Consider the following 24,420-nt stretch of genomic DNA (forward strand, 5'->3'; position numbering starts at 1 on the left):
GGCCGTGGAGGATCCAGAACTGTTCCTGGGGAAACTGGACGTACGGCAGGAGTGCACTATGGATGTGATGCTAGTCAATCCCAGGGCACATCCCAGATTTTATTTTATTTCATTTTAAAAAATATATATTTTTATTAAGCTATAAATATGTATTTAAGTTTTAATTTGCATTGAGGTGGATTTCTTTATTATATATGTGCATAATTGTAATATATGCATAATTTAGTTTAACACTAATTTCTAATACAGTTTTTAAAATGTGTGTGTGCCTGTAGTTTGCATAAAAAAAAGAAAAAAAAGAATCATCACACAGTAATATACAGTGTATCACAAAAGTGAGTACACCCCTCACATTTCTGCAAATATTTTATTATATCTTTTCATGGGACAACACTATAGACATGTAACTTGGATATAACTTAGAGTAGTCAGTGTACAACTTGTACAGCAGTGTAGATTTACTGTCTTCTGAAAATAACTCAACACACAGCCATTAATGTCTAAATGGCTGGCAACATAAGTGAGTACACCCCACAGTGAACATGTCCAAATTGTGCCCAAAGTGTCAATATTTTGTGTGACCACCATTATTATCACTGCTTTAACCCTCCTGGGCATGGAGTTCACCAGAGCTGCACAGGTTGCTACTGGAATCCTCTTCCACTCCTCCATGATGACATCACGGAGCTGGTGGATGTTAGACACCTTGAACTCCTCCACCTTCCACTTGAGGATGCGCCACAGGTGCTCAATTGGGTTTAGTCCATCACCTTTACCTTCAGCTTCCTCAGCAAGGCAGTTGTCATCTTGGAGGTTGTGTTTGGGGTCGTTATCCTGTTGGAAAACTGCCCTGAGGCCCAGTTTTCGAAGGGAGGGGATCATGCTCTGTTTCAGAATGTCACAGTACATGTTGGAATTCATGTTTCCCTCAATGAACCGCAGCTCCCCAGTGCCAGCAACACTCATGCAGCCCAAGACCATGATGCTACCACCACCATGCTTGACTGTAGGCAAGATACAGTTGTCTTGGTACTTCTCACCAGGGCGCCACCACACATGCTGGACACCATCTGAGCCAAACAAGTTTATCTTGGTCTCGTCAGACCACAGGGCATTCCAGTAATCCATGTTCTTGGACTGCTTGTTTTCAGCAAACTGTTTGCGGGCTTTCTTGTGCGTCAGCTTCCTTCTGGGATGACGACCATGCAGACCGAGTTGATGCAGTGTGCGGCGTATGGTCTGAGCACTGACAGGCTGACCTCCCACGTCTTCAACCTCTGCAGCAATGCTGGCAGCACTCATGTGTCTATTTTTTAAAGCCAACCTCTGGATATGACGCCGAACACGTGGACTCGACTTCTTTGGTCGACCCTGGAGAAGCCTGTTCCGAGTGGAACCTGTCCTGGAAAACCGCTGTATGACCTTGGCCACCATGCTGTAGCTCAGTTTCAGGGTGTTAGCAATCTTCTTATAGCCCAGGCCATCTTTGTGGAGAGCAACAATTCTATTTCTCACATCCTCAGAGAGTTCTTTGCCATGAGGTGCCATGTTGAATATCCAGTGGCCAGTATGAGAGAATTGTACCCAAAACACCAAATTTAACAGCCCTGCTCCCCATTTACACCTGGGACCTTGACACATGACACCAGGGAGGGACAACGACACATTTGGGCACAATTTGGACATGTTCACTGTGGGGTGTACTCACTTATGTTGCCAGCTATTTAGACATTAATGGCTGTGTGTTGAGTTATTTTCAGAAGACAGTAAATCTACACTGCTATACAAGCTGTACACTGACTACTCTAAGTTATATCCAAGTTTCATGTCTATAGTGTCGTCCCATGAAAAGATATAATGAAATATTTGCAGAAATGTGAGGGGTGTACTCACTTTTGTGATACACTGTACATGTGGGGAACCATATTCCCCAAGACTCCAGGTAAATGTGTCCCCCCCTGTGTTGTTAGTATAATGGACTGATCTATAGGTTAAACTTGTTCTACATAATGACAACAGTTAAATACATCACCAGCATCACTGTAGTGTTTTATAATTACACACACAGTGATATACATGTGGGGAACCATTTTTTCCAGGTCTCCAGGTAAATGTGTTCCCCCCTGTGTTGTTAGTATAATGGACTGATCTATAGGTTAAACTTGTTCTACATACTGTTTGTTAATTTTTTAAATCACATGGATGCAGTTTGTGAAGTTTAAATGAACGAGAGATCACCATGAATGAAACTATTCTTGAAAGTAAATGGTAGTGCAGCTGAGATGAGTAACCTTAAATAATAACAGACTACTTATTGTCCTGTACCATATAGTTTATTTGTATCTGCACCAAAACTTTATCTTGTGCGACAAAACGAGAATAAACAGACTAGTGTGTGAATAAGAGCATGTCCTGTATTAGGATTTATTTACAAAAAAATCTGACACGTTCATTATAGTTGATTGACAGCAAGGCTGAAGACAGCAGTGTGAAAACCTCTGACTTGCGGTGGAGCAATAAAACCTCTGACAGTAGTTCATTCAATACTTTAAAGTATGTATTTAATCACAAACTACCTAACATACAACATGAAATGTGAAAAGAACATACCGCTATAAATACATATTCCAAATAAACCGACGCTCAACGAAGCGACTGAAAAAAAGTCATGATTTTTGCACATGCGCGTTAAAGGGGAAACAGGGGGAACTGAATTCTCCGTAAGACCTGTACTCTTCCTATTCACATGCTGGCATGTGTATCAGCTGGTATCAACAAATCATTAAGCAGTACATTCTGAATTCACGTTACTTGTCTTGTACTAGACTTGCTGAGAGAGCTGGGACAGGTGAGGGCCTCCTGGGTAATGTAGTTTATATACAGTCATTATGAATCTGCCAGAACCTGATTTGAAGAGGGCAAGAAAGACTACCAGCAAGCTTGTGAGAAGAGCCAGTACGCAAAAAAGTGACTGTACCCCAAAAAAGAAAACAGACAAATGCTGGTACTGCATACCAGAGAGTACAGATGCACTTTTGTGTTAGAGGTAAAATAACCAGACTGGTTTAAAAGGATGACTTAAATAACCAGTTTTTGGTAACAATGCTGAGCAGACAAGCATCCCATTATGCACAACATGTCAAACTTTGAGTAAGATAAGCTACAACAGCGGTGACCAAAATGGGTTTTACTTCTGTCAGCCACAAACAGAAACGTAAGGCAACAGTGAGCACAGGTTTATTGGAACTCGGTGAAATGAAACAGTCGAAGAAGGATAAACGTCTGCTGAACTTTGATTTTTTTTTTTTGCTTTAAAATACTGTTCATGGTAGGGTCAGAATTTGATGCAAACAGCATATTCTTGCTTGTCAGCATAAGAAGCCTATTGTCGTGCTGTTTTGGCCAATATATCGTGCATTTTTAAATGATTTCCTGCTTTCCACTGTTAGAGTCAGGATTTTTTTTTTGTTCAGGTGTACCAGTGGATGTTGTAGTAAATAAATATTGTTCCCTGTCTGCAATGTCCAGCACCTCACCAGCAACAGAATGTATACTGTAAATATCATGCTGTCTTGTATTTTAAAAGATTAAAATGTAGAAACTAAAAGTGAAACAAACAGTGGTCTAATATTTTCTAGAAGTGAAAAAATGTGGAAATTAAAGTAAAAGTGAAAATATACAGATTAAATTAAAAGTTAAAATTAATCATATTGTATCATGACATCATGTCATTATAGTATGATAAAAAAAAAAGTCATTTCGTTTTCAAAAGGGTGAAAATTTTCTACTACTGTGACTGTACTGTACTTCATTGACCTGATTGGCTAAATGTGAAGGGTTCATGACATTTGATTTTTTTTAAAAACAATGTGGCAAAATTAATGACCACATTTTTCAGTGAACTTCAAAAGATGCTTTAAAATGCAGCAGAAAATGTATATACAGTGTATCACAAAAGTGAGTACACCCCGCACATTTCTGCAAATATTTCATTATATCTTTTCACGGGACAACACTATAGACATGAAACTTGGATATAACTTAGAGTAGTCAGTGTACAGCTTGTATAGCAGTGTAGATTTACTGTCTTCTGAAAATAACTCAACACACAGCCATTAATGTCTAAATAGCGTGAGTACACCCCACAGTGAACATGTCCAAATTGTGCCCAAATGTGTCGTTGTCCCTCCCTGGTGTCATGTGTCAAGGTCCCAGGTGTAAATGGGGAGCAGGGCTGTTAAATTTGGTGTTTTGGGTACAATTCTCTCATACTGGCCACTGGATATTCAACATGGCACCTCATGGCAAAGAACTCTCTGAGGATGTGAGAAATAGAATTGTTGCTCTCCACAAAGATGGCCTGGGCTATAAGAAGATTGCTAACACCCTGAAACTGAGCTACAGCATGGTGGCCAAGGTCATACAGCGGTTTTCCAGGACAGGTTCCACTCGGAACAGGCTTCGCCAGGGTCGACCAAAGAAGTTGAGTCCACGTGTTCGGCGTCATATCCAGAGGTTGGCTTTAAAAAATAGACACACGAGTGCTGCCAGCATTGCTGCAGAGGTTGAAGACGTGGGAGGTCAGCCTGTCAGTGCTCAGACCATACGCCGCACACTGCATCAACTCGGTCTGCATGGTCGTCATCCCAGAAGGAAGCTGACGCACAAGAAAGCCAGCAAACAGTTTGCTGAAAACAAGCAGTCCAAGAACATGGATTACTGGAATGCCCTGTGGTCTGACGAGACCAAGATAAACTTGTTTGGCTCAGATGGTGTCCAGCATGTGTGGCGGCGCCCTGGTGAGAAGTACCAAGACAACTGTATCTAGCCTACAGTCAAGCATGGTGGTGGTAGCATCATGGTCTTGGGCTGCATGAGTGTTGCTGGCACTGGGGAGCTGCAGTTCATTGAGGGAAACATGAATTCCAACATGTACTGTGACATTCTGAAACAGAGCATGATCCCCTCCCTTCAAAAACTGGGCCTCATGGCAGTTTTCCAACAGGATAACGACCCCAAACACAACCTCCAAGATGACAACTGCCTTACTGAGGAAGCTGAAGGTAAAGGTGATGGACTAAACCCAATTGAGCACCTGTGGGGCATCCTCAAGTGGAAGGTGGAGGAGTTCAAGGTGTCTAACATCCACCAGCTCCGTGATGTCATCATAGAGGAGTGGAAGAGGATTCCAGTAGCAACCTGTGCAGCTCTGGTGAATTCCATGCCCAGGAGGGTTAAGGCAGTGCTGGATAATAATGGTGGTCACACAAAATATTGACACTTTGGGCACAATTTGGACATGTTCACTGTGGGGTGTACTCACTTATGTTGCCAGCCATTTAGACATTAATGGCTGTGTGTCGAGTTATTTTCAGAAGACAGTAAATCTACACTGCTATACAAGCTGTACACTGACTACTCTAAGTTATATCCAAGTTTCATGTCTATAGTGTTGTCCCATGAAAATATATAATGAAATATTTGCAGAAATGTGAGGGGTGTACTCACTTTCGTGATACACTGTAGCATTACTCAGTCATCTTCCCTTTTCGTTTTAAAACTGAACTTTATAACTCAAGTAAAAAGAAATGGGAATAAAAATGCAGAAGTGTAAACCAGATTAAAAGTTCACAGAAAAGCTTCAGGCAAGTTTAAACTGGAACAGATAAAAAGTCAGTTTAAACATGCCACAGTGAAGATGTTGTTGACTAAGTTATATTTACCAAATATGTCTGTTTAGCCTTGTAATGCCTACAACACATGCAACCAAACCTGTCTTATGAACTGAAATGTACATTTGAGATAGTGATTATAATAACCAAGAATAGCTGTGTATCTGACAAGGAGCATTTAAACTTGTTTGGCCAAAAGTACACTGGGGGCCAAAAGTCTGAGACCACTAGTGAACATTCTTCTATTCTGATAGTTTTATTTTTATTTAGTGTCTTCATTAAATATGCCATGGCCATATTTATAATAGGTTAATAATAGCTGCATGTTCATTAACTTCAGTGAGAACATCAAGGTGTCTAAACATGTGCTTCAATGGAAAGAATAATAAGACTCAAAGACATCAGACTTATATACAGATTTCATAGTTACCTATATGAAGCCTCCAGTTCCATTAGGACAGCCAGTAAAGTTGGTATTGCATAGTAACATTGGTCTTGTCAGGGTCTGTAAGGAACTTGGTAGGTTCTCCCCATGTCTGCATGGTTTTCTCGCGGCAATCCAGTTTCATCAACTTCCAGAAACATGCTGAATTAAATTAAACTGCAATGTATTAGCACCCTGTCTAGAGCTGGTGTATTCCAATGTTTTCAGATCCTGACCAGAATTAAGCTGTTAATGAATAATTATAATGTTATTAATTATGATTATAATAGTATTAATAATTGAACCTAGAAACTTTTTGCTCAACAAAACAGTACTTGTATACAACAGTGCAACATTGTGGCCATTTTAAAAACTGCAGTACAAAGGACCTCCATGAGGCTTCATTTGCTCATTCATTCAATAATCTTTCCTAACTGCTCCATCCTGCTCAAAGCTATGATGGATTGGTCTAGAACATCACTAATGCATGCATTGACTCAATCACAACTATGGACAGTGCAGAGTAACTAAAACACATACTTGCATGTTTTAAGTATTAAAAAGAAGTACCCACATTAAGCAAGGAAACCCACATGGACATGATTGTGCTTGTTAAACATCTTTTATAATTACTGGCACTGCCAACCTACAAAGTGAAAGGGATTTTAAATGAGTTTAAAACATACCCTTCATTCACAACAGCATAAGTAAAGCTGGATACTTAAGTATTAGTTACAATCCGTCCCAAAGGTGTTGGATGGGGTTAAGTGGACCCTCTGAGAGGGTCTCTTTAGTTCCAACAAACTAACATGACAAAGTGTTTTTATGAGCGTGAGTGTGTGCGGAATTGTGTTTGGACTGATGGATGCTGAAAAAGAAATGATTTTTACCCAAACTAATTTTGCAAAATGTAAGATTTGGCAGTATACATTTGGCCTGCACTGTCCTAGCATGAATTATCATTCCAGAAAACACTGTGGTCTGATTTACACCACTCTATCAGATTTATTGCAGCTGCTAGGTTGGTGATCCTGAACAGTTTGCAGAAACAGCACTTGCACCAGACCAAGGCAGCTCTAGCATAGACCAGGGCATAAATCTGACAAATTTACGTGAATCTACCTGAATAGCATCCCTCTTAGTACAAACAGTCCCAATGCTAGCATTTGTCTATAAAGATTGCACATCATGATTTTATGCACCCACTGGCATTTTGCCCTGACACAACCCAGCACCAAATATTCAAAATATTCATTTAAATTAAATACACATGTTCCATTAACCTTCGATCAAAATCAAATGTTTTATTCTGCCTCAAATCCTGGAGCAGTTTTATTGACTTTTCGGACATCAAACATAAAAAAAATGCCATGGAGTTTTATTTTAGAACATTTATACTTTAAACTTGTCTTATAACTGAAGCCTATGTAATTTCAAAAACATAAATCAAATGTACACACAAATCAAGAGTGAACACTCCATGATTCCTATATCATATCTAAACAATCCCTGATTGTAGTCAGCTCTGTAGTCAGGTCTTTAGTATGTAAACTGAGATACAGTATATAAGTACCTGGTGAGTGCTTTTATATGTAAGGAATAACCTTATCACTGCATGACATCATGCTGTTAGCAATAATATAATAATTGTACACCTAAGTAATCTAATAAACAGAAAGCCCTAGGTCCCATATGCCTGTCAGTAATGTACAGTAATTGGATTTCCCATGATTCCAGGGTCTTAAAAAGTTAATTTACCACTAAATTAGGGTGGGGGTGTCTTACAACCAACTGAACACAGAAGCCTGAGCAATATCATACAAGACGTGCAATATAACTGCTCTATCAGCAGATGTCACCATGCATCCTGAAATGTACCTCTTCATAAAGGGGGACAACATTATTTTAGCCAGACAAACTCTGAGAAAATACTGAGCAGGCCAAGATGGCACCATACTGGCAAGAGAAATAAATCAAAGTGGTATAAAAACGAAGGCACTCATTTACACAAAAGATGTGGGGGGATATGATAGGGTACGATGAGACATTCTTTACCACATTCACCACAAGTGAGCAAGTGCACACACTTCTTTACCCCTATAGTGAGTAACCCAATTAATATAATATTTGACCAATGTGTTATTAATTTCCAGAGCTATAATGAGAACACTTCTAGAGAATATTTATCTTTAACATACCCTTACTTTTCAAACAGAATCTGAAGCTCTAACTGTATTGACATCAAGTGTATCTAGTGAATCTGTCTTAACATTGTCCTGTACCAACCAGTTTAATATAAACTAGCTGGTTACTATTTTTTCTTAATTTCCTTTTCATCAGTTAATTTATTTCTGATCAGAGCTGGTTACACACTGGAAAACACTGAGTTCAAGGCATCACAGGGCTTTGGCCACCCACTTCCACTATATGACACAGCCAGTTTTGTCTGTGTAGATGCCCAGTGGTCAATAGCATACTTAAGGGCTAGTGTAATAAACTGCTGTACCACCTGAGCACTCACTAGTGGGTTACTATTTTTTGTAATTTTACTATTTTACTGCTCAAGTGGCAGAACCATGCTGCTAAGGAAGTGTGTGTGTGCAGTATACTATTTGTATAAATGATCAGACTATTAAAGTCTATATAAACACTCTCAGTGTCAGTGAGGATCAGTTAGGTGCTTGTGTCTCCTCTTCTCAGCCTCTCTCAGTGCTTCCTCCAGAGTCTGAGACGACACCAGCCCCAGGTGCCGCAGTGCCTCCAGAAGCTGGTCACGTGAGTTACTGATGAACGAGTGAGATAGGAACATTGAAAGACCACCACCATTTTTCAAAGTGTACAGTGGCACTCGAACCATGCCCAGCACCTACACGGATGACAAAAAATATTTGTGGTCTTCGATGAAGAACGTGGTATCAGAAAAAGAATAGATTTAAGTATAAGTAAATGTTTTAACCTCTAAACCATGATCCACAGCATTCGATACTGCAGCTTTCTCTATTTCTATCAGCTCAGCCTCCTTCATCTTCTTTATATAAAAGTGTAAGACAATTCTGGGAGGGGATGGTGCAAGACAAGAGTACATGTAATCATCCAGGGTCACTGGCACTTCCACTCCCACCTCTTCCTTCAGCTCTCTGCTTAGGCCTGCCTCCAGACTCTCCTCTGAGAGCTTCACAAACCTAAAGTGAGTTTGTGTACAGGATGTACAAATAGTCATACAGACAACCAGATAAATCAATGTACTATTCTATGTATAATCAAGAGAAGTTTACATCAGTTGCTTTCCCACTCACCCTCCAGGAAAGCCAAGCAAGCCATCAAAACGCATCTGCATCTAAAAAATATTAAAAAATATTAAATTAAATTTAGAATATAAATATATATAATACATATTTTCATACAAAACTTCTGTGAAAGATGACTGGAGCATACTGTAGTATCAGGGCAGCACAGCTCCAGGATCCGAGCTTTGGCATGTTCTCCTAGTCTAGTGATTAGGTTAAAAGTATGTGATGCCCTGTGATGAACTGTCATCTTTACCAGGTCATGTCTTGTTCCCAGTGTTTATGTACACATAAACAACTATAAGCACCTGTTAGTACGAGGTTTGGCTGAAACACCTGAACTCAATAATTAGGCGGGGTGTCTTTCTTACCAGAACGATTTGTTTAATTGGGATTTTGCCGAATAGTTTGGCTTTGGTTTCAGCATACAGCAAGATGTGACAGGCATGTTTATGGTCCTGAAGAGACAGTGCGTCTTCTCTACTGATGGTCCGACCCGCCATCAATACTGTAATAATAACTGTTGTTATGTTAAAACGCTAATGCTAAATACAAGCAGCAAGGCTTAATCAACATGCAACCACAAGTACGGCCACTAAACCGGACACTACATTTCATAATACGAGTCCTACACCCTTATTAAACAATATTATTTAGTACAGAACCGGTAATCATTGTAAATCATTGTAAATAGTCTATATACAATATTTAGTATTCTATATAGAATACAGTACAGTATTCTATATAGAATACAGTACAGTATTCTATGTACAATATTTACTATAACACAAGAACACAAGACCAAAACACAAAACCTTATTATAAAACAATATTATTTAGTAAAGAACCAGTAATGTAAAATCAGTGCAAATATTCTATATAGAATATTTAGTATTTTATATAGAATTCATTACAGTACTGTACAGTATTCTATATAAAATATGTACTATAAAACACAAGACCATAAAACACTTACACATTCCAAATTAAATTTTCCCTTATATTTTGTACTTAAAATTGTTTAAATTATCTAAGATAGAATTGCCAACTCAAAGAGACTAAAAGTTTATGGATATGTGATTTGTTCATTCTTCTTTATTTAATAAGAATTGCTAGTACTAAAAATAGATTTCCAATCATGTTTGAGTGTAAACTTGTGTTGTTTGTCACATTTTCTAAGAAGGATTTTATTTTATATGTTATGCTATTGGAACAAGAATCCCTAAATGATTTGTAATTCCTCTGGCTTTGATTCCTTTGATGTTTTTATTATTTTAAGTCATATTATATAAGTCATATTTTTGGTAATATGTTCATATATATAAAATGTATGTTTACTGTATACTGTTTCTTTAAATAAAATAAAAAACTTGAATTTGATGCCTGCAAAACACTCAAAAATAGATGGAACAAAATAAAAGTGAAAAGCTTATATAATATACAAATAACACTGTTTTAAAACAATCCACAATAAGCAGGTGAATTGGTAACGGTATCATGATTGGGTACAACAACGACTCTGTTTGCAAGCAAAGTCTTCGCAAGTAAAGATCTTTTGGAGAGAATTGTCAATCATCTGCCTAACATAATATTGTAAAAAGATTCAGGGTATTAGGTCCAGGTGTTAGTCAGTGTAGAGCAAGACAGGAAACAACTTTCAAATATGTGTGAACTTTGAGCTCTAAGATAGCATTGCATGATAAGCTGTCAAAGTTCGATTCACACCTGGGCACAGACTGGGCCAGTTGGTGGATTTGCTGCCTCGCTTGTTTTTTTATTGTCTTGTTTTTTAATACATTTATTATGGGTTTTTAAATATATTTAATATTATGTAGATATATAGCTACAACACCAACATTCGTTCATTGATGTTGAATGTTTTTTTAATGTTATGGAACTCTGTGGCGTGGCCTCCTTGGTCCTTGTTGGTAATTTTGATTGATTGTGGCAGGTGACCTTTGTCTATATAAACAGGGCTACACAATAAATTGTACCTGTCCTCAGAGTCTAAATAGATGTGCTCTTCATTTTCTTCAGCGGTGTGGAATTTAATCACATCCCTCTCCAGGGCCTCTAAGGTGTTTGTTTCTGATGTCCTAACAGGAACAGAAGAAAGCAATCAGACAAGCAGTTTGTTCTTAGGATTATTTGAAGTACGGGATAGGTCGGGTCGGGCCTGTGGGTCACGTTCAGAGCTATTCCCTGTAGAGACTGCTGAGTTGGTTGATTTATGAAGTTATCAAATAAATATGGGAGAAGGATTATGGAAGTTATCAAATAAGAAATTTGAGAGAAGAATTATGAAAGTTATCAAATAACAAATTTGGGACTCCGTTCCTAATTACCCAAGATCCTTTATGTATTCCCCAGTCTACTTTTGTACAGCATGACAAACTTTTTCAATTTAGAATGTTCTTTCTAATTACATAAAAACCTCTAACAACGTCTAAATAAATAGAGCTTATCTTATGTGACTACACATTGAATTTTGTCTTCTGAGGCAAACAAAATCCTCTTTAATTTCTTCAACGCCAAGGAACTTAAGCACATCCTTCTTCAGGGTAGATGTTTGTCTTTGTTTCTGATGCCCTAAAACCGGAACAGAAGACAACAATCAGACAAGCAATTTGTGTGTGTTTTAGGTGTTATTTTAAGTGTGGGACAGGGCAGGTTCTCTGTTTTTGTAACGCTTCTAGGCCCCATCCACAGCTATTCCCTGTACATGGCTACTTTTTAAATTCACCACCTCACTATTATCTTCCTACTTTATAATGTCCTTTCTTAAGACAGTCTTGGTATCTAGCATAACTCCATTGCTCCATTGCCAGTAAAGTTCCTTTTCGCCCAAACCGTCAAACCATGTTGTTATGCAACTCACTTTGTGCAAAAGGGGCACAGACACACTGAAAGGATCTTGCCCAAACTGTTGGCCCAAGGTTGAAACCATTGTGTTTATTTTATTTGATTGACTTTTTAAAGCTATTATCAATGGGTGTTGCTAAAACACCTGAACTCAACAATTTGGAGGCATGTCTACATACTTTGACCATACAGTGTATATGTATGTATGAATATTGATTTATAATGCACAGGACACAGTAATACATTAATATTATGATGTAAGCTAGTTGTTTGAAGTCAGGCAATGATGTTGGAAGTGGGGGAAATGGGGTTGAGTTTAGGGCTCTATGTGGGCCACAGGGGTTCCTCCACAAAGGTTAGCTTTTCACAAGAATTTGAAGTGACTTTGTGGATATTTGTACCCATTCAAAATACTAAAAGAGCTTTGTCAGGCAGGTGACACGGTGGCTGAGTGGGTAGCACTGTCGCCTCACAGCAAGAAAGTCCAAAGACATGCAGTCAGGTTGATTGGAGATTGTTCATGACTGTGTTTGACATTAAACTTAATCTGATGAATCTTGTGTAACGAATAACTACCGTTTCTGTCATGAATGTAATCAAAGTGTAAAACATGATGTTAAAATCCTGATAAATAATAATAATAATATTGAGGTCAGGCTGTTGTTGGACCAGGAGGTCTGTCTCACAATCAACATTCTAATTCATCCCAAATTATTAGTTTTCTCACTTATGGTTTGCCCAAACAATCTTCATGATGCAGCCACAAATACTTGTCTGAAATGTTCTTATTCCTAAAACAAGCTGCTAAGTGTCTGGCTATGCAGCGTGCTGTTGAATGGTATGCAGTCCCGCCTGGAGTGTGTGTTGTCCATCTAGGGGGTGTAAGAAGCAGGAAACAGATGGCTGCTCAAGTGTCTGGCTTCATGCCCTCAAGCACTTGTCAGAATTCTTGAGCAGCCTTACAGCAGGTTTAAAGGCTTGATCTACTAACTATGAACAGAGTAAAGGAAGGAGCAGGTCTCACAGCCACACCCTGATCTAATAGAAAAATCATTTGTCTTCACGCCTCCTGTGGCAGCTGAGCATAGCCGCAGTAGTAAGCAATACACTAAGGACCAGGAAGACATTAACCTTTGAGGCTTACCAAGCATGACTGGGTTTAAACATTTTGATGAGCATTTTCTCTCAGAACATGTACCACGTGCCAGCAAACTAAAGTATTTGAGTTTAGGATTATTTGATCTCATCTGACGTGTTTACTTAAATTTTTTAAATTAAATATATATGTCAATTTGTAAGGTAATATACTGCAAATATAGCACAGTACTGTATTTATTTGGGTTTGTGTGTATGTGTTTAACAGCAGTTGTTGCAGTGGACAGGTGCTGACCTTGTCTCTGGAGGCTTTCTAAGCAGGCCGCTCCGAGGCCTCCCATCTTTGCCAGCATTCCCCACTTCTTTGAAGCTGTGCATTCTCCCCCAAGCGGCTCACTGTTAACAGACAATATGTTTGTGGCACACTTTTTACAACAACACAGCACACTGACCTGGCGCCACGCTCTACCCTCTCATCTGTCCCGACAAAGGTCCTGCAGTGTCATACGACATATGTGCGAGGGCATTATGGCAGACCTATATATCTGTAAAAAGACATGTGTATCCATTTGTGTATTTAAAAGAGGGGGCTGTGTTACTGTGTCTGAGCAAAAGACTTTGACAAATGCATTATTTTTTTTTTTATCTTATATGACTTACCAACAGTTTACCATGTAAAGAGATGTGTAATATTATACAAGTAGGCTGTGGGTTAGTTTGATTTTAAGTTGGAAGTACTAAACTACACACAATAAAATTAAACACAGCGGACCCCTTATTTTTCTAAAAGCTTCACTTAAGCTGGCCACCTAACAAAATCACCAGTCAATCCCAATGGCCAAAGCATAAGGAATAAAAAAACAAAAACAAATTGGTGTCTCAAATGGTGCAGGTTGCGTCTCAGTATTGAAGGTGCAAGATGTTTTAAGCAAGGTAGAACGACAATGTGGAAAAAAAGCCACTAACTTAAAAGGGATAAGTGGTAGTCTATTGGGTAGAGCTTTGGGCTAGCAATCGGCAGATTGCCGGTTCAAATCCAGGATCTGCTATGCAGCAACTGTTGGGCCCTTGAGCAAGGCCCTCAACCGTGTCTGCTCCAGGGGCACCTTACAATGTCTGACCCTGTGCTCTGACCACAGCTTCCAAACAAGCTGGGATATGCAAAGAAAATAATTTAATTGTACTGTACACTTGTCTATGTATATATGACAAGTGAAGGCATTCATTCATTCATTTCATTCATTCGTTCAAATAAATAAAGTGGCCAAAATAACGAAAATAGCACGGAACAGAGAACTGGTTGTCACAATATGACAGGCTGCTTTGGGCATCTGCAACAACTCAAAGAAAAGATAAGCCAAGATCAGCCAAGACTGGGGTCTGCTCCATAAAAGGGATGTCATGTCGCCTTTAGGGCAATTCCGTTGTGAGAGAAGACCGGGCAAAGTGGCCCAGTATCATGGTTTCAGAGACATGTTTACAAGACAGAGTAGCTGGCAAATCTGAGAGTGAAAAACAGTGAGGTCCAGACTTATCAATCATCTGCGCATCTGTGCCCCCACTGCAAGCCAAATTGGCATGTTGAGGACATGGCTCTTAACATGGGTCAGCTGCCGACACGGGGAGAACATGAAAACTCCACACAGAAAGGACCCAGACCTCCCCGCTGGGGATCAAACCCAGGACCTTCTTGCTGTGCGGCAACAGTGCTACCCACTGAGCCACCGTGCCGCCCTGGCAAGGTACAGATCAAGGCAAATACTTAAAACAATATTTATCGATTTGAATGTTCTCAAGACCAATGTGGACTCAGTAATTTCATCAAGTTCGATGTCTGACCAAATTTGGCATCCGTGCAAGATAGACAAGAACCGAATGCAACAATTTATCTTTCAACAGCCATTACAACACTAGAGTAGCTTTGTGGCTGTCACTAAAAGTCCTTGAGGAGCCCAAAAAAGCCTAGACCTAAATCCCACTGATTATCGATGACAGTTTACAGACACATACCATCTAATCTGATGAAGTTTAAGAGGATCTACCATGAATAACTGGATAAACTGCTTAAATCTAGCTGTGCAAAGCTTGAAGAAACATATCCAAGAAGACTTACAGCTGTAATTGCTGCCAGAGAGGTTTCCGTATTCAATAAGAGCACTGTAATTTAACGATTTACAGCCTTCTTGTTCTGTGTCATTGAACCGTTCAAACAATTCGCTTAGAAACATGAATGTCATACCTCCTACCCAGAGAGTAGGGTTGATTATATTAGTTATATTGCAACAACCATCTTAACAAGAAACAAAGCATTTTAGTCCATGTGGTAGCTAAATGCTCTGCCACTTTTCTTATAAAAGTTACAGCACTGTATAAGTTACTAATAATACGCCATACCATTTCTGACAACTCCTGTTCGAGCAGTACAGGTCAAGCATGAGGTATTATTTGGCCATAATTTAGAATGAACAATGAGGTCAAGAATTTGAACCCACATAATCCTTACTGTCACAGTGACCTGAGGCAAGGTACCTACCTGCTTTGCCTTAGCCAAACACACTGTATCAACAAATCAAGAACACTGCAGCTGGTTAACATAAGTCACTCTGAACAAAAGCATCATTTAAATGCCTAACCTGAGGAATTTGTATTAGTGTGTAGACCCATAGCCTTGTTAGCCCATATTCTCTGAGCTTACTGGGTGGCAGTTGAGTCTGTGCTATGAACTGATATGGCTGTGCTATTCTGGAACCTCTGACTACTTACTGAGTTTTATGGGTGCCGATGTCTATTGTTCTAGTTTAGGCACCAGGCTTGAAGAGAGAGAGGTGAACATTGCTGTCAAAACAGTGACGAAAATAGAGAAACAGCTGCAGGTGCTTATATCAGGGTTATGTGCTTGAGTGTGTGTGTGTATGGTAAGAGATGTTGTAGGACAGAGCTATCACAATGCAGACAAAGCCAGGGTTGAAGTAGCAAGGTGGGAGTGATGACACTGGCATGTCCAGCCTGTAAGACCTTCGCTAAAAGACTGATTAGCTCATATTATAGCTAATACTGGAGGAGGGCTAAAGATTAGAGCTCCTTCAAATAGCTAAGCACACTCAGTAGCACTATCACGTATACACACACATACTGGTGACTATGGCCATGAAGCAAGGATTAGTGTGGAATATTAAACTAAGAAAGTCAGAGTAAGTGAAATTAAAAAGAGGAATCAAAAGCTTTTACAGTCAAATGCTTCTGGCAAAACTATACAGCATGTACGGTCAGCTCCAAGATTATTGGCACAATATTTTGACAATAAAACTGATATTTACAGTACATTTATCTTATAAATCTTCACAATTTACTAATGAATTTAGTAATGAATTGTATAATGTGGGGGATGTTATTGTTGTTCATTTAACATGAAATTCAATTGTATGAATCGATATGTAAATGTGTTGCATTTCCCCTCCCAAGAAATGTATCTTAAAACCACGTCAAATGACACATGCAACCTAATCCCAGTAGTTTTTAAAAGAATTGTATTTAAAAAATAAAAACAAAATAGATATATATTAACTGTCTAATTCTATTTAAAAATAAAAACAATATATATATATATATATATATATATATATATATATATATATATATATTCATTGTCTAATTTTATTTAAAAATAAAAACAAAATAAATATATATTAATTGTCTAATTTTATTTAAAAATAAAAACAAAATAGATATATATTAATTGTCTAATTTTATTTAAAAATAAACACTAAATAAGTATATATTAATTGTCTACTTTAATTTAAAAATCCAAACAAAATCTGTAAAACAAATTAACATATTATGTATTTCCACTCCAGGTAAATCTTGCCTGAGATGTTTACTGTCATCACACATGTACACACAACCCTTTAATGTATTGGTAACTCTTGTTTGTTTACATTCTTGAAGACCTAAATGACATGTCGTAAAACAAACATACACCCTCCATTTCTTTTGGTTTTTCAATGAACAAGTATCCATTTTTAAAGAGTAATGTTTTGCTTTAAATAACATTTTATATGCACTTATCAGACAGACATTAATAATGAACTGGAAAGAGAAAGTAAATAAGTTTGGTTGGCTTATCAGATAACACTTACAGTAAGATAAGCAGCAGTGCAAATGTTTTGTGTAAAGCATAAGCACGATTAATAAATTCACTGAAAATTATTGTCCTCATTCTGAGACACTTTGTATCATGCAATTTAAGGTGCAACTAAGTAAACAGTCTAGCTAGATAACTGCTATTAGGTGAGTAATAAAAGGTCACTGTAAAGGTTGCTGCAAGGATGCAGCAAGACTTTATGTCATAATCTCTAAGATTAACAGAATTTCAAGCCTCAAATTATTTATTACTGGCTGGACTCTTTTCAGTGCTTAATTTAATTAGCCTAATTAGTCTTGGTTAAATGGTACAGCACAAAGCTGTCACTGAAAATAAACAATGAAAATTACTGCTGTAATAGGTAAGGGCAGTGGAGTGTCAAAAGTGCCGTCAGCTAGAAACATCATGTTTACCATCTGTAAGTTTCTGTTCTAATTAGATAGGTGTGACTGAGCAATTTGCCTCAAAGCATATATCTTTATAATCAGAACCAGCCATTCAACAAGAGGAAACCATTTTAAATCCTGATTTAGAATTCAATTGGATTTTAACTTTTTATGTTGGCAAGTTTATGTTGCCAGAAATAAAGTTAAGAATTTATATTGTTTGAATAAAGACAAAAGATCAGGAAGAATGAATTTTAAACAGCATATCAAATCACTGTTAAAGTTAGGGGATCTAAATAGAAGTGGCGTCTGCCTCTTTAACCATAAAGCCATGCCAGACAGCATGTCTATCTCTAAACACGTCTATCTCCACATGGAATGGCTGCCATTAGGGATGGAAGTATTCTCTTCTATTTTTGGCCTCCACAGTGGGCACTGCTCTCTAGTAGAGGACTCTTATCTCAGTTCAGGCTCTCAAGGTCGAGAGCCTCTAAACCAAAAGCCTATAAGGAGTTTCAGGTTTTATTAGTGATCAAGTGTAAACAACATTATACACCCCCCTAGTAAAGAAATGACGAGGAATTAGAACGGACTGCACTGAGCGTGTAATACTGGGTATTCATCTCAAGAGTATTAATGCAAGGAGAAACATTGTTTGTCAATCTGTTACAATAAGGAATGAGGGGATATTTTTCTATTAATCAAAAATTCAGGTTCTCCACCAGATATAAAGTGCCTAGAAATTGCATGCCATAAGAGATAGGCATAGTAAATAAACCAGTATTTACCACACACTTAAAGACATTTATAAAACGGATAGTTCCGGTCCTAAAATCTGATTGGCTGAGCCGCGTTCGAAGCCGTTGTAAAATCCCCGATAAACGCACACCTAGGACCACCTCACATCATTCCATATTAATACGCCACTAAATCGAAAATGTTAATGTTATTTTCGCCCTCATGTTGCCTAGCAACACTGTTACTCGAACTATTTTGCGTCGCGGAAGAATGCTTTATTGTAAGTTTATACACGATAAATACATTTATGAATTAAACATTGTTGTATTTATTATATTTTTTGTTGACCGCCGTTTTATAAAAGCAATAAGCCACTCGAGACCGTGCATTACTGTTATGATTTTAGCACGGGGAAAGAAGTTTTAGGCACTCCGCTTTACGTCGTGCCAAAAACGTCATCCCCGTGCTAAAATCACATTATAAAACGGATAGTTCCGGTCCTAAAATCTGATTGGCTGAGCCGCGTTCGAAGCCGTTGTAAAATCCCCGATAAACGCACACCTAGGACCACCTCACATCATTCCATATTAATACGCCACTGAAAATAAAAAGTTAATGTTATTTTCGCCCTCATGTTGCCTAGCAACACTGTTAATCGAACTATTTTGCGTCGCGGAAGAATGCTTTATTGTAAGTTTATACACAATAAATACATTTATGAATTAAACATTGTTGTATTTATTATATTTTATGTTGACCGCCGTTTTATAAAAGCAATAAGCCACTCGAGACCGTGCATTACTGTTATGATTTTATCACAGTAATGCACGGCCTCTCGTGGCTTATTGCTTTAGTAATGCACGGCCTCTCGTGGCTTATTGCTTTAATAAGCCATGCATTTTCCCTGCCTTACTACTTAACTATTCTTTGTTATTTTACCTTTTATGTCCCATTATAAACACATGACTTTTTAAACAAGAGAAAACATTTTTTTTGGAAAAAATTTAGCAGTTGACCTTATGGTAATTAAATTGAATTGAACAATTTAGTGCATATAATTAGAAACTATTTAACCAGGAATTTTATCATTTTTAACATATATTTTGTATTTAAAGGTCATGTGGTCATGATGTCTATTATATTTAAAACACTTTCTATTACTATTTTGATTGACCTTTAGCAGTAAATGTTATAATGTACAATTAAAATTAGTAATAGTCTTGCATGTATTTTTAAAATAAGAAATTTTATAATAATGACACAGCAGGTAGCATATGTGCAAAATAAAAAGTCCTGGGGCCCTGGATTTAAACAACACAGCATTCACAAGGGTTTCCTTGAGGTTTTTTTTACCTTTCAAAAATTCTTATTTTCTTTGAGGAGTGGAATATTTTAGATTGCAATTGTACATTGTGCACATATGCATTTGCATACATTTTCATAATGATACACTGTTTTATTGAGGTAGTCAGTAAGTTTGTTGGGAAATACATTGTATGTCCACAAAACAACTACATATATATGTATATACATACGTACATGAATAAACTTAATCACAACAGTTGATAAGCTGTTATCAACAGGACTATCCTAAATGTACTATGAAAGTTAGGAGAGGTCCTGGTATAAAAATTTAGTCAAACATATTCTTGCTTATTTTATTAAATTGTATTGTTATCATATACATAAATTACACTTGCATGATAAAATCTTCAGCTTAGGAAGCTACAGTGCTACCTAGCAAATTTATTTGTTTGCAGAGCTAACAATATTAACATTACCACAGGCATTACGGGCATTCCAGCATTCATTTTAGTCTTACTGTGTTGAGAGATGTTTCTCATAAACCTTAGAACAGAACAGCAAAAAATAAGCTTGCAAACTAGTTAAGGCGCTTATCTGTCTAATAATTTTTTTTCTGCTGAATAATCATTTTGTATGTCATATAAATGGTTCAGTTTTGGAACTGTTTACATTACATAATTCTACACAATGTCATCTTTACATTGATAACATGCCTATGTGTTTTTTGCTTTCATTATGTAAATAAATTTTTACATTGTAGCAGTTCGGACTTTGGCTTTTGTCTTGTTTGGATGTTCTAATGTACTGAAAAATATTATTATTTTATTTATTTTCCATCCAGTAAACAACAGAATACTGTTTATAGTGAAGAGAAACAAGCATTTATATACTGTTGTTTTTGTTATTTAATATACAGTGGATATATCTACTTATCTATTTGACTATTCGTTATTAATATACACTGTCTGGCCAAAAAAAAGGTCACCACCTGGATTTAACTAAGCAAATAGAGCCTCCCATTGGACAATTACTGCATGGTTGATTATGTTTCAGCTGGCAACAAGTTATTTAACCCTAACTGATGCAGTGAGTAGCTTCTCATTTGTTAAACAACCATGTTGAAAGACACATCCTGTGGTCGTGGAAAAGATGTTAATCTGTTTCAGAAGGGTCAAATTATTGGCATGCAGATTGCTGAAACTACTAAAATCGGGTTAAGAACTGTCCAGCCCATTATTAAAAAGTGGAAGGACTGTGGGGAAACATCATCTTCGAGGAAGGAATGTGATCAGTAAAAAATATTGAATGATCGTGATTGGCGATCACTTAAACATTTGGTGAAATCAAATCGTAGAAAAACTACAGTAGAACTCAGGGATATGTTTAATAGTGAAAGTAAGAGCATTTCCACAAGCACAATGCAAAGGGAACTCAAGGGATTGGGACTAAACAGCTGTGTAGCCTTAAGAAAACCACTTGTCAGAGAGGCTAACAGGCAAAAAATGGCTTCAATTTGCTAGGGAGCATAAAGATTGGACTCTGGAGCAATGGAAGAAGGTCATGTGGTCTGATGAGTCCAGATTTACCCTGTTCCAGAATGATGGGCGCATCAGGGTAAGAAGAGAGGCGGCTGAAGTGATGCACCCATCATGCCTAGTGCCTACCATACAAGCCTGTGGGGGCAGTGCTATGATCTGGGGTTGCTGCAGTTGGTCAGGTCTAGGTTCAGCAACATCATGTGCCCAAAGAATGAGGTCAGCTGACTACCTGAATATACTGAACGACCAGGTTATTCCATCAATGGATTTTTTTCTTCCCTGATGGCACGGGCATATTCCAAGATGACAGTGCCAGGATTCATCGGGCTCAAATTGTGAAAGAGTGGTTCAGGGAGCATGAGACATCATTTTCACACATGGATTGGCCACCACAGAGTCCAGACCTGAACCCCATTGAGAATCTTTGGGATGTGCTGGAGAAGACTTTGCGCAGTGGTCCAAATCTCCCATCATCAATACAAGATCTTGGGGAAAAATTAATGCAACTCTGGACAGAAATAAATGTTGTGACATTGCAGAAGCTTGTGGAAATTATGCCACAGTGAATGCATGCCGTAATCAAAGCTAAAGGCGGTCCAACCAAATATCAGAGTGTGTGACCTTGTTTTTGACCAGGCAGTGTATCTACCACAGCAGCAGCTCTGTACTGTAATGCTCTACTGCTATATATACACAAACATATATCTACCTCAGCAGCAGCTCTGTACTGTAATGCTCTACTGCTATATATACACACAAATACTGTATATGTTTGTGTATATACAGTGTATCACAAAAGTGAGTACACCCCTCACATTTCTGCAAATATTTTATTATATCTTTTCATGGGACAACACTATAGACATGAAACTTGGATATAACTTAGAGTAGTCAGTGTACAACTTGTATAGCAGTGTAGATTTACTGTCTTCTGAAAATAACTCAACACACAGCCATTAATGTCTAAATAGCTGGCAACATAAGTGAGTACACCCCACAGTGAACATGTCCAAATTGTGCCCAAATGTGTCGTTGTCCCTCCCTGGTGTCATGTGTCAAGGTCCCAGGTGTAAATGGGGAGCAGGGCTGTTAAATTTGGTGTTTTGGGTACAATTCTCTCATACTGGCCACTGGATATTCAACATGGCACCTCATGGCAAAGAACTCTCTGAGGATGTGAGAAATAGAATTGTTGCTCTCCACAAAGATGGCCTGGACTATAAGAAGATTGCTAACACCCTGAAACTGAGCTACAGCATGGTGGCCAAGGTCATACAGCGGTTTTTTCAGGACGGGTTCCACTCGGAACAGGCTTCGCCAGGGTCGACCAAAGAAGTTGAGTCCACGTGTTCGGCGTCATATCCAGAGGTTGGCTTTAAAAAATAGACACATGAGTGCTGCCAGCATTGCTGCAGAGGTTGAAGACGTGGGAGGTCAGCCTGTCAGTGCTCAGACCATACGCCGCACACTGCATCAAATCGGTCTGCATGGTCGTCATCCCAGAAGGAAGCTGACGCACAAGAAAGCCAGCAAACAGTTTGCTGAAGACAAGCAGTCCAAGAACATGGATTACTGGAATGCCCTGTGGTCTGACGAGACCAAGATAAACTTGTTTGGCTCAGATGGTGTCCAGCATGTGTGGCGGCGCCCTGGTGAGAAGTACCAAGACAACTGTATCTTGCCTACAGTCAAGCATGGTGGTGGTAGCATCATGGTCTTGGGCTGCATGAGTGTTGCCGGCACTGGGGAGCTGCAGTTCATTGAGGGAAACATGAATTCCAACATGTACTGTGACATTCTAAAACAGAGCATGATCCCCTCCCTTCGAAAACTGGGCCTCATGGCAGTTTTCCAACAGGATAACGACCCCAAACACAACCTCCAAGATGACAACTGCCTTGCTGAGGAAGCTGAAGGTAAAGGTGATGGACTAAACCCAATTAAGCACCTGTGGCGCATCCTCAAGTGGAAGGTGGAGGAGTTCAAGGTGTCTAACATCCACCAGCTCCGTGATGTCATCATGGAGGAGTGGAAGAGGATTCCAGTAGCAACCTGTGCAGCTCTGGTAAATTCCATGCCCAGGAGGGTTAAGGCAGTGCTGGATAATAATGGTGGTCACACAAAATATTGACACTTTGGGCACAATTTGGACATGTTCACTGTGGGGTGTACTCACTTATGTTACCAGCTATTTAGACATTAATGGCTGTGTGTTGAGTTATTTTCAGAAGACAGTAAATCTACACTGCTATACAAGTTGTACACTGACTACTCTAAGTTATATCCAAGTTTTATTTCTATAGTGTTGTCCCATGAAAAGATATAATAAAATATTTGCAGAAATGTGAGGGGTGTACTCACTTTTGTGATACACTGTATATATAGCAGTAGAGCATTACAGTACAGAGCTGCTGCTGCTGTGGTAGATAAAAATGCCGCTGGCCTTTTGTGAGCGCGCTCAGCCAATCAGCACTGAGCGCCGTTGCTCCCCTTTCTGTCCAATTCTGACCTTGAGGCAGAGAAATAAAAGGGGGTCAGTCTGCACCCCTCAGGCCAAGCCGAGCCGCTCAGAACCCTCGACAGGTCAGTACTCATGTGCATGCCCAAAATCACTGCGCAGTTAAAAACTATCGTCTTGTGTGTGAACCAGAGTAATTCTGTTTTATAGTCTAAATAACGACGTTTCAGAATCTGACATTAACTATTTTCTGACGGTAAAGTGACTTTGTGCGTGTTTATATTGTGGATCTGTGTAATTATAGCTAATCTTGTACTTTAATCTGGTGCAGGTGTGAAACATGACCAGATCAGGACTCTTTACTACATCCAGCTATCCGGTACTTATTCCAGTTTATCGGAGCTTAACGGACCTGGAGCAGCATGACGCGCATGCGCACACTTTTCACGGTACTGTCCATAAACCTGCTACTTCAGCATCGCTTATTGTTTAAAAAGTTTCTTTGTTGAAATTA

General features: G+C 38.6%; 1 protein-coding gene across 1 annotated transcript; it reads right to left on the reverse strand.

Moving 5' to 3' along the window:
- Nucleotides 1–7,412: 7,412 nt before the first annotated feature.
- zgc:103759 (U8 snoRNA-decapping enzyme) lies at nt 7,413–9,886 on the reverse strand. Its single transcript, XM_063015545.1, has 4 exons — nt 9,755–9,886; nt 9,393–9,433; nt 9,053–9,278; nt 7,413–8,962 (listed from the first exon to the last, which is right to left on the reverse strand). The coding sequence occupies exons 1-4, from the start codon at nt 9,884–9,886 to the stop codon at nt 8,756–8,758; spliced, it is 606 nt and encodes a 201-aa protein (XP_062871615.1). The 3' UTR covers nt 7,413–8,755.
- Nucleotides 9,887–24,420: the final 14,534 nt, after the last annotated feature.

Source organism: Trichomycterus rosablanca, chromosome 19 (assembly GCF_030014385.1).
Source record: "Trichomycterus rosablanca isolate fTriRos1 chromosome 19, fTriRos1.hap1, whole genome shotgun sequence".
In the NCBI taxonomy this organism is placed as follows: Eukaryota; Metazoa; Chordata; class Actinopteri; order Siluriformes; family Trichomycteridae; genus Trichomycterus; species Trichomycterus rosablanca.

Coding starts and splice junctions, on each gene's coding strand:
- zgc:103759 (XM_063015545.1), bottom strand. CDS start 9,886: ATGGCGGGTCGGACCATCAGTAGAGAAGACGCACTGTCTCTTCAGGAC. Junction 9,434..9,754: donor CAATTAAACAAATCGTTCTG/GTAAGAAAGACA, acceptor AATATTTTTTAG/ATGCAGATGCGTTTTGATGG. Junction 8,963..9,052: donor CTGTGGATCATGGTTTAGAG/GTTAAAACATTT, acceptor TCATCCGTGTAG/GTGCTGGGCATGGTTCGAGT.